The sequence below is a fragment of the Cucurbita pepo genome, chromosome 4, assembly GCF_057944985.1.
Source record: "Cucurbita pepo subsp. pepo isolate OVF chromosome 4, ASM5794498v1, whole genome shotgun sequence".
NCBI classification, from domain to species: domain Eukaryota; kingdom Viridiplantae; phylum Streptophyta; class Magnoliopsida; order Cucurbitales; family Cucurbitaceae; genus Cucurbita; species Cucurbita pepo.
Window position 1 is genome coordinate 12,208,856 of NC_141801.1, and position 11,742 is coordinate 12,220,597.

Below are 11,742 nucleotides of genomic sequence, written 5' to 3' on the forward strand. Positions count from 1 at the left end.
CCATAGGTGTATTTGGAGTTTTGCTGAGGCAAACTATGGTAGGAAGTGCAACTGGGTTGGGATGGGTCGGGTCGTCTTTCTTCTTATTATTATTATGTGAACTGACCCGATCTGGGTCAGTTTTCACATTCATAAACCCGAATAGGTTTGGTTCGTTTGTTTTTTTAATATATCCATACATGGATGTGCGATGCTAAGTTAATACAAAATTGAACCACCCATACCTGTTGGATCTGTTTTACTTCTTTTTTCAATGTGATAGTTTACCCAATATAAATTAAATAAATTTGGAAGTTTTACAGTAACATTATTTATTATCTTGATCAATTTCTTCTCTCAATATTATCAAGAGATTTATGGAGAATCTTGAATCGAGTAAATTTAATCTCACCAATTTAGTATATCAAAATGTATGTCGACATAAGCATCGTTTAGATAACGAGCCACCTTTGTTTTGCAATCATCTAGATCTTTTTTCTTACTTAGTCTAATCCTATTCCACTTGAAACATTAAAGGAGACAGGATGATATTTTCATTTGACTTTGACAGTTTGATACTTCTACGAGTGAAGATGCTTGTGTTTGTGAATGTTGTTCCTTGCACTGATATTCTTAAATAATCATCATCACACCGACATAATCCACGTTTTAACAATGTTTTAACTATAAGAGAATTAAAAAGAAAACACACAAGAATTTAGACAAGATCTTAACAACAGTTTTTAATCTCGAATGGGAGTTGAACTCGACCTAAAACATGTTTAATTGAGGTAAAGGATTTGAAGTTGGAATCATTTTATTTTACATATTTATTAATCTTTTCTAAAAAGAAGAAATGGAAATATACAACACTTAACCTATTTGATTTTAATAAATCTATGTTTTTTATGAATTTAGATTTAAACCTTTTATTTAAAAAAAAAATGATGGATTTAAATAATTGACAATACCAAAATCATTAGTTAACAAAAATTAAGGGACTAATTTGAAAATCAAACTAAAATTCATCTAACAAATAGAAAGAAGAAAAAAAGAGAGATTTTTCTTAGTTAAATTATAAATTATAATATAAAAAGTTAAAAAAAAAAAAAGAGAGAATTTTAGGATATTATCTTTAAATTTGTACTGAAACTTCGCTGCGCGCGAGAAAGCGTTTGTATATAAAGACCAGACACTCTGTGCTGAAGGAATTCGCAATTCATTCAATCACAGGGTGCGTCAATGGAGGCTGTTAAAGATCACGTATTTGTTTAGAATGCTGTCAGTTAGTATCTAATTAAATCTCCGTTACGAGTTAGATCTAGTTTTTTATTTGATTTAGTTTTGATTAGATTAGATTTTATTTTGATTTGTTTACTCGTTTGTTACCAGATTTTCTGCAGATTTTTAGGTAGATTTTCTGAATATCTTTTGTTATCTCTGTATAAATATGGAGCATTCTTGCTCTTCATAATTCAATCTTCTCATTAATCATTCAATAAATCCCTCTTTCACTAACAATTGGTATCAGAGCTATCTTCTTAAGGGATCTGTGAGATCAAAATGGGAGAATCAAGTTTTTCAGCTGTTGCACCACCAGTCTTTGATGGAGACAATTATCAAATGTGGGCAGTTCGTATGGAGACTTATTTGGAGGCTTTGGATCTTTGGGAAGCAATAGAAGAGGATTACGAGGTCCCTTTGCTTCCAGCAAATCCTACTGTAGCACAAATCAAATTACAGAAGGAAAAGAAGACAAGGAAATCAAAGGCAAAAGCTTGCCTATTTGCCGCTGTATCTGAAATGATCTTCATGCGAATAATGTCCCTCAAAACAGCAAAAGAAATCTGGGATTATCTCAAGGCTGAATATGAAGGAGATGAGAGGATTCGTGGAATGAAAGTCCTGAATTTGATCAGGGATTTCGAGTTGCAGAAGATGAAGGAGTCAGAGTCGGTAAAAGAGTATTCTGACAGACTTCTCAGCATCGCCAACAAGGTGAGATTGCTTGGTTCTGTATTAAATGATTCCAGGATCGTTGAAAAGCTGCTAGTCACTCTTCCAGAGAAGTTTGAAGCCACCATTACTACTCTGGAGAACACCAAAGACTTGTCAAAGATTTCTCTTATAGAGCTCTTGAATGCTTTACAAGCGCAAGAGCAAAGGAGGTCTATGAGACAAGAAGGGGTGATTGAAGGTGCCTTACTTGTTAAGCATCAAGATAGCCGCAGGTATAAAAACAACAAAAATTTCAAAAATCAATTGACGTATGGAGATTCATCTGCCAATTATCAAAAGACAAAAGGAGGAGGTTTCAAAAAATTCTATCCACCTTGCCGCCATTGTGAGAAGAAAGGTCATCCACCATACAAGTGTTGGAGAAGACCTGACGCCTTCTGCTCCAAATGCAATCAACTTGGACATGAAGCTGTGATCTGCAAAGCCAAAGATCTGGTGAAAGAAGTAGATGCACAGGTAGTTGATCAAGAAGAAGAAGAAGAAGAAGAAGAAGATCAATTGTGTATGGTCACTTCTTCCTCAAGCAAAGAATCAAGCGAGAGCTGGTTGATTGACAGTGGGTGCACAAATCACATGACATATGACAAGGAGTCTTTTGAGGAATTAAGAGACACCGAAGAAGATAAGAGAGTGAGGATTGGCAATGGTGAACACTTGGAAGTCAAGGGTAAAGGCACAGTTGCTATAACAAGTTATGAAGGTACAAAATTTATTCCAGATGTTTTATTTGTGCCTAAAATTGATCAAAATATCTTAAGTGTTGGTCAGTTACTTGATAAAGGCTATAAAGTGTTGTTTGAGAATAAGCAGTGCTTGATCAAAGATGCTAGTGGCAAAGACTTGTTCAATGTCAAAATGGAAGGAAAAAGCTTTGCTCTAAATCCGACGGCCTTTATATCCAGAGTTAGTGCCACTGAGATTTGGCACAAAAGACTTAGACACTTTCATCATCGAGGTTTGGTTCAGATGCAGTCAAAGAAGTTGGTAGAAGAACTCACTGACATTGATGATGACATGCCTCCTTACCGTGCTTGTATTTTTGGGAAGCAACATAGGCAACCCTTTCCTAAACAGGCATGGAGAGTCTCGAAAAAACTGCAGCTGGTTCATATTGATCTTTGTGGTCCTCAGCGAACACCATCATTAAATGGTAATCTTTATTACATTGCTTTTATTAATGATCTAACGAGAATGTGTTGGATATTCTTGCTGAAGCAAAAATCAGAAGTTGCGGGTGTATTTTGGAAATTCAAAGCCAAAGTTAAGAATGAAAGTGCATGCTTGATTCAGACTATAAGATCAGATAATAGCAAGGAGTACACTTTAGAAACTTTTAGTAGGTTTTGGGAAGAGGCTGGAATTGAACATCAATTGACAGCACCATACACTCCTCAACAGAATGACGTCAGTGTCAGGAGGAATAGATTCATAATGGAGATGACGAGATGCATGCTTCATGAGAAGGATCTTCCAAAACGTTTTTGGGGAAAAGCAGCAAGCACTATTATGTGCTTGCAAAATCGAATTTCAACAAAAGTTGTAAAGAACCTGACACCATTTGAAGTTTGGTATGGTTACAAACCTTCTTTAAAGTTCGTTAGAGTATTTGGGTGTCTTTGCTTCATTTACATTCCACAGGTCAAGCGTGATAAGCTTGACAAAAAGTCAGAAGTTGGCATCTTTATTGGCATGTTAGAAGAGTCTAAAGATGAACGACAAGATGCTTTGGTTGATGATGCACCTGTCTAAGGAGGAGCTTTCAGTGATCGAGAAAAACAAAATCTGAGAGTTGGTTGATCGACCTCTAAACAGGAAAAATAATTGGACCAAGATGGGTGTTCAGAAAAAAGCTTGGAGTTCACAGCATCTAAACAAGGAGGAGTGTTAAAGATCACGTATTTGTTTAGAATGGTGTCAGTTAGTATCTAATTAAATCTCCGTTACGAGTTAGATCTAGTTTTTTATTTGATTTAGTTTTGATTAGATTAGATTTTATTTTGATTTGTTTACTCGTTTGTTACCAGATTTTCTGCAGATTTTTAGGTAGATTTTCTGAATATCTTTTGTTATCTCTGTATAAATATGGAGCATTCTTGCTCTTCATAATTCAATTTCTCATTAATCATTCAATAAATCCCTCTTTCACTAACAGAGTGGCCGAGGAAGCTTTGTAGCCCATAGCCAATGTCTCTTCTTCCAAAACCTAACGAAAGAGACGATCCAAATCCCAATCCAACTTCAATGTCATTACCACTCTCTATCTCTTCTTCTCGCCGCCGTCTCCATCCCTCCAGAGTAACCCTTCTATGCGTTTACCTGCCCTTGGATTTAACTCTTTCGTTGGTTTTTGATTTTGACTGTCTTTGTTTTCCCATTTCAGGCGCTCAGGAATCGCTTCTTGTTCGATCATATCGCTCTGTATAAATGAACTGATTGCTTCGAATGATGCGGTTGTGAGAGATTTGATCGCGACCTTTGCGTATTCGAAGAGAAGAGTTGCGTTGGCTGCTTGTACTGCTGTTATGGATTTGTCCACCGCGTTGTTTGGGCGGCGGAGGTTGGTAGAGGTCTCTCCCATTGAGTGTCTTATGTAAGTTTTTATAGATATCGACTCTAATTCTGGATTTCCTTTTTAATTTGTCTCGTATGGTGAAATCGGTTTAACTATGAACTTAATTATGTTCTTGATTTTGCTTTTGTACACTGTATCTTTGCAATTCCAAACGAAAAGAGTATGATTGAAAGAACTTTGTGATTAATACGACATACAATTCGATGGTGTGGTGGTTTGTGCAGCGAATGATAGTTGAATCAATCTAACATCTATACAAGCTCAGGGTATTTTCTTGGATATCTGGACTTAATATCTACTAGATCTGCGTTTATGCAGGCTTGAAGTTAAGTTATGCATGAAAATGTGAAGAAATTTTTAAACAAGGTTATACAATTGATCTGTGTGGCATGGAATTTCTGTATAAGAAGATTTTTGCTACTGCAAATGCTATAGAATCTCTGTTTGGTCAACCATCTGTAGGTACTGATATGTACTTGACACCTCCAGGTTCTCTGGGTTTGGCTAGTCAATACGGTGATCATTGTGTTTTTGTATTGCCGTCAGATATTGTCTGTTTTGGTCCGTTACGTATCGCCGTCAGCCTCACGGTTAAAAGACGTATCTGTTAGGGAGAGGATCTATCCACCCCTTTAGGGGCCAACGTTAAAAGGTATGATATTTTTGGGGCTTATATGTAGAATGTAGAAGTCTGGACTGTTACTAGCATGAAGTTTTGAAAGGTTAAACAATTAAAGGTCATTATACGGATTTCATTCTAGGGAGCAAGTCATGTGCTGTGACCAACATGCTTTTAGTAAAGTATGGAACCTTGTGGTGTTTCCATGGGACACAAGCAGCTTTTTGGACCCAATGCTTCTAATTGTTATTTGTGTTCAAATGCCCATAATGCATGTTGGATTCTCCTTTTTTTGTCCTCCTAAAATTGGACTTCGAATTTGTGGACCCCTGGGAGTTAATCAGACAGCTATTTGTGTTCATACAAGTGTTTTATAGTGACAACCTTCATATGATCATTTAATTCTGTACGACGATGATTCTTAACCAAGAAAGTAATATATGATCACAATCGTTTTACGTTTGAGCTTTTTTATAATTTCGTGTTCATGTCAAAGCTAATTCTCGTCATAGATCACTTGTAAAAGCCTAAAGTTAGTTGTAATTATTGCATTGCTAGTTCCAGGGTGCGCAAAGATCTATGGTAGTTGAGTTCACATTTAAGTGCTTATTGTGATCATAGCACATGACATTTGATAGATTGTATATATAATTGTAACATAATTGTTACATGAATAAAAGAGAGTATTTGATAGATTATACAGAAAAACGTGTGTCTGTAGTGCAGTACATGTATAAGTAGCTCATGTCATCTTGAAAGTTGATACATAGCCTATGGCTATGGATGATCGGGTGGATTTGGATGCGTTTTCGGCCCATTATAGTCAATATGGTAGACAAGTTCATCGGCACCCTCGATACTTTTTTCATATTCATGTGTGTTGGAGGAAATTTCTTGTTTATGATCCTGCATTTTGGAATATCCATATGTTAGGGTGGCGGAATCCATTCCAAAAGCCAAAATCAAAGAAGTTAGTATTAATTTAGCATACCTTGACTCTGTGATATTCATGTTCTGGGTTAGAAAATGATGTATCAAGGTACTTCCTTGCAGGTCTTCCTTCAGAGGCGAAAGTCTGAGGATGAGAATGAAAGGGATCCACTGAAAGAAGATAGAAGAGGGCAGTAAAGAGCAGGAAACATTGAATAAAATGTGAGTATCTCATTTCTTGACTTTGTCTGCCAAAATAAAGATGAGCTTATCTTGGGATGGAAAGAGATGGGTTTGCAGCAATATATATAGGCCAGGCTTATGATTTTGTTGCTAATTCAGAATGAAACAGACACAATACCAACCAAGAATCCAGACAACTGCCTCTGTCTTCAACCCATTTACCTTTTTTTCAGCCGACTTAACTGGTTGAAATTTCACGTGTTTGTTCCATGCCAAACAGAACCTCTCATGGCATGGCCAGATTGTTCATCGCTGTTTTTACCCTTTGGCTCTCTCTCTCCCCCCTATCTTTATCCTGTCAGTTACATGGTAATAGATGCTCGATGCCATTTTAGGAAAATAAAATCCTGCATTTTCTTTTCTGGTTTTAAAAAAGTGGAAAAAAACCCCATCTTTTCGCTGTCTCTAGATCTATTTTTACCCAAGTGATAAGTTTGGATTAGCTGATGGGTGTAACGGCCCAAAGACACAGCTAGCAAATACTGTTTTCTTTGAAGGCTTCTCTTTCCGGACTTCCTCTTAAAACGCGTTTGGTATGGAGAGAATACTCCGTTCCTCTCTCTAACTGATGTGGGCTCTCACAATCCACCCCTTTAGGGCTAGTGTCACAATCGCCTTTTCTTGGCAACGGATTTGACGATTGTGCGGCACTCACTCTCAACACTAAGTGAGTCAAGCCAACTTTGGATCACGTTGCCTACAGTTGGACAATGTATATTCAAGCCTCGGGCCCCGATTAGAAAAGAAAGTTTTAGAAAACGGGGGAGAGATTTTGGAAAAAGAGTTTTGAAAGCAAGATGAGAGAGAGATTGAGAGTGGTGTTGTATTGCATGCAAGCAAAAATGCAACAACAATTGCTTATAGAGTATATAACTTTTCGGGTAGGGAGAATTTGACAACTAGTCACATCCCCTATAGTACATTTTGAGGTATTTCATGTCTACCAAACGTAGCCATGATTTCGCCGAAACGTCACTCTTGAAGAATGAAAGAAGTAAAAGAAAGCGGTAAATTAGTATAAGGCAAGGGTTTCGGCATGTGACGGACATGCGGCCATGGACAACACGCCTTGGACAAGCATGGCCGAGACACCCAGCATCCTCACTGGCACTCGTTCCCTTTCCAATCGATGTGGTACCCCCCAATCCACCCCCTTTCAAGACCCAGCGTCCTCGCTAGCATATCACTTGATGTCTACTCCCTTTGGAATTCAGCCTCTTTGTTGGTACATCGTCCGGTGTCTAGCTCTAATACCATTTGTAACAACCCAATCCCACCGCTAGCAAATATTGTCCCATATGGGCTTTTTCTTATGGATTTCCCTTAAGGTTTTAAAACGTATCTGCTAAAAATAAGTTTTCACACCTTGTAAATAATGTTTCGTTCCCCTCTCAAACTGATGTAGGATCTTACAATGGGGTTGTCTTATCTGTCATTTTTTCGGGTAAGAATTATCGGTCATTTTCAACTTATAACCAATTTTTTGGTCTAAACTTTTCGAATTTTATTGGGATATGTGAGATCTAATTGCCGAGGTTGTAAAGCTTGTAAATTTGTGAAGCCAGGGAGAATTTTGGTGCAGGAGGTAGGCATGGTGGTGTGGTGTGGTGTGGTGTGGTGTGTATGCAATAAATATACGGAACTGAAAGAGGTGTGCATTTTACAGCTTTTGAGCATGATTGATTCTTGCATGATTAACATCATCACCAATGGCTACTGGAGATTCCATGTGACATTGATTTGAAAGGGAAGTGGTAATGTGAATTAATCAGCTGATATATAAGTGTCATCAACCCAGGCTTCATGACATGACTTCCCTTTTGTTTTCTTCCTATGAATGTGAACACCTCTGATCTGGAAATTTGAACTTTCATCATTTTCTGATAGTGATAGTCTAGTTTCTTACTCCAATGACAAGACTTATCTGATAACAAATGGATGTCGACCGTTTCTGGAAAGATTTGCGTTCTTTATTCCGTTTAATGATATACTAATAGATTCTAAATTTAATGATGTACTAGGAATCCAATCGTCCAATTAGTAGATATTGTTTTCTTTAGAACTTTCCTTTGAAGCTTTCCATCAGGTTTTTAAAACATGTCAGCTTTACATCAGGTTTTTAAAACATGTCTGCTAGGGAAAATTTTCCACATCCTTGTAAAGAATGTTTCATTCTCCTCCAAATTAACCGTGAGATCTAACAATCCACCCCTCTTTGGGGCCCAGCGTCCTCGCTGGCACTCGTCCTTTTCTCCGACCGATGTGGAATCTCACAATATACCCCCTTTTGGAGCCCATCTTCGTTGGTACTCATTCTCTTCTCTAATGAGACTCCCCAATCTACCCCTTCGGAGCCCAGCGTCCTTGTTGGCACACCATCTCATGTCTACCCCCTTCAGGGTTCAGCCTCCTTGCTGGCACATCGCCTGGTGTCTAGCTCTGATACCATTTGTAGCAGCTCAAACTCACGGCTAGCAGACATTTGTCTTCTTTGGGCTTTCTTTTTTCGGACTTCCGCTCAAGGTTTTTTAAAACGCGTCTGTTAGTGAGAAATTTTCACACCCTTATAAATTATGCTTCATTTTTTTTCTCCAACCGATGTGAGATCTCACAAAGAATGAATTATAGAATTGTCAATTTGGGTTTAGTTTAAGGGGCTAAACCGTATACTCTCGATCAAGAGAGATCAAATGATTTGAATCTCTTTACTGGTGTAGTTGAATTGGAACTTTTTACGAACACTTACTTTAGCCTGCATTAGGTTTCTATTAAATAATTCATTAAAAATTATGAAAAAAAAAATTGAAATAATTTTTTTTTTAATTCAAAGGTTGTGGACTAAAATAGATGTTTGAGAGTAAAAGTATGGGAATAAGAATAGGATTCAAACCCCAAGAAAAATTAAACAAATGACATTCTTAAGCTCTACAGATTGTAAAAATTAAAAAAAAAAAAAAAAAAAAAAAAAAAGGTGAATTTAAATTTATTCAACAATAAGATTTGATCGATCAACAAGTATATCACAGTAAAAATCCATGTTTTTAACCTTCAAATGTAAAAAGCTAGTGGTCAAAAAATTCCCTCAAGAGTGAAAAAAGACAAAAAAAAAAAAAAAAGAAAAAACCGACCTTTGATTTTTATTTATGTTATGTTTAATAAATCGAAGTAAAATTAATTTTTTAATTTTTTTTGTTCGACGACTCTTTAATTTTTTATTTTGTATCTTATAGTTACTTCAACATATTTATCGTTGTTTAAAATTTAGGTTAAAATTTTATCAGACATAAATTTTGATTTTATATCTAATAATTAGTTATTAATTTTTTAAAAAAAAATTAAATATATTAAACATTTTTATAGCTTACCCGTTAAACATAAATTTAAAAGTTGAGGTGTGACCCTTTAAAATTGAAAAATAGAATAGAATTATATAAAGTTTAAATATAATTATATAAAAGTTTAGTTGAAAATAAACCTAAAAAAGTAACAAATATTATCAAATCTCAACCCATAATATTCTGATTTAAAATTTGACCAACCAAATTTTATAGATTTAATCTTATCCCTTAATTTTACTTTAACCAACATTATACACATAATTTATTAATTACCTACAAAAATACATGGTAAATACTTCTAATATTGTTAAAAATAAAATAAAACCCACTAATAATATTGATGCCTTAAACCAAATTTATGAAGCTCTTATTCATTTACTATTTATTGTTTATTTTTTAGAGTATAATTAGGGAATATTTATTTATTAGTTAAAAGTAATTATTCCCTTTTAGCTTTTTTATTTTCAGAATTGTTCTATTTTAGGTATTTTAATTTATATAGTATTGTGATTAAAACGAATAATTAAGGTCTAAAAATCATAGTTATCATAAAAAAAATAGAAATCTTTTCAAGTGTTAATTTTAGGATTTTTTTTTTTTTTTTTTTTTTTTTTTGGAAGAATATGCTTTGATTAGTTAAAGTTATGCTTATATTAGTTATTATTTGCAGTGCTTTCAATTTTACCAACTTTATTTCGGATATTCTATTTTTATAATTTGACATTGTGATTAGATCGAATAATTAAGGTCCAAAAATCATAGTCCAAGAACCAAACGTCAAATCTTTCAATTTTTATACCATTTTCGTACGTTATAATATTTTTTACATTATTACTTTCGGACCTTTTCTGTTGCAGATCTTAATACATTTCTTTTTCTTTTTTTTTTTTTTAAATTAACTTCGAATATTTCATATTTTAAATACAATAAACGATAATAATACGATGGAATAAAGAATATTTTCAGATATAACTTTACAAAAAAAAACCATTCAATATTATATTTTAAACAACTTTCCTTTTTAAGTAACTTTGCGACATTTGAGAATATATAAATATTTTATATCGATATTATAATCTCGAACGAATATTAAATATTAGTAATGAGATAAACTATTATGAATTTTATTGATTCATGGGTTCTACTTGAATTTATTAATTTTAAAATATATCTTCTTATTATAATCATATATACCTATATTATTTTTTATTTAATAATATTTTAAATAATTTATTCTCCCAACACCTCTTAAAATAACTTTTACTATTTCAAAAATAATTTTTTTAAAATATATATTAAAATTGAGTTACTAAACTAAAAAAATTTATGGTTGAGTTAGGTTCATTATTTAATAAAAATTGTTTGGGTTGAAAATTTTATGACCGGAACAATTGGGTTGAGTCTAAAAAATATCTTTGATCTGATGGGATCGAACCCAATTCATGAATACCCTAATTAAACTCTAACCAAATATTTCTCCGAATGAGATCATATTTTGACTTCTTCTTCCTTAGTTCTTGACTATAATTTAATATGGGTTTGAATCGAGACTATTTTGATGATTATATAATTATATAATTATATATATATATTTTTTAAAGGAAAAAAACTCCTAAATTTGGCAGTTTTTTTTTTTTTTTTTTCAAACTCAATAATGTGAAAACGCTTACAAATCAATTGGAGAAACTCCCTATTTTGTTTATAATTTTCTAAATCATTTAAATTTTATTTTAAAAAATTAAATGAAGTAAATAATAATAATTATTTTTTTCGTTATTGATACTTAACTTAAACTACACTTAATGAGTAATTTAATTTATTCATCATTTATTTTACAATTATTACGAATCTTAAAAAATAAAAAATAAAAAATTCCTTTTATCCAACTTTTAACACCCTTTTAAAAGGTGTAACCTCCAATTTTTCAAAAACTAAATTATATATATTTTTAAATTTATTATTCTTAACTTTTAAAACGTTTTTAAAAATAGATTATAAAATACAATAAAATAAATAAATAAACAAAACTTTTTACAATAAAG

General features: G+C 33.6%; 1 protein-coding gene and 1 long non-coding RNA gene across 3 annotated transcripts; both read left to right on the forward strand.

Moving 5' to 3' along the window:
- The first annotated feature begins 1,917 nt into the window (after positions 1-1,917).
- LOC147793015 (uncharacterized) lies at positions 1,918-3,747 on the forward strand. Its single transcript, XM_087123340.1, has 4 exons — positions 1,918-2,210; positions 2,364-2,698; positions 2,861-3,102; positions 3,637-3,747. The coding sequence occupies exons 1-4, from the start codon at positions 1,918-1,920 to the stop codon at positions 3,745-3,747; spliced, it is 981 nt and encodes a 326-aa protein (XP_086979466.1).
- Positions 3,748-4,134: 387 nt separating this feature from the next.
- LOC111792171 (uncharacterized) lies at positions 4,135-8,248 on the forward strand. Of its 2 annotated transcripts, XR_015420551.1 has the most exons (5): positions 4,135-4,293; positions 4,379-4,588; positions 5,060-5,222; positions 6,243-6,341; positions 7,768-8,248. It is a non-coding gene; the product is annotated as an uncharacterized LOC111792171 (long non-coding RNA). The 2 variants fall into 2 exon arrangements; XR_002814753.2 differs by having other exon boundaries at positions 6,243-8,248.
- The last annotated feature ends 3,494 nt before the right edge of the window (positions 8,249-11,742 follow it).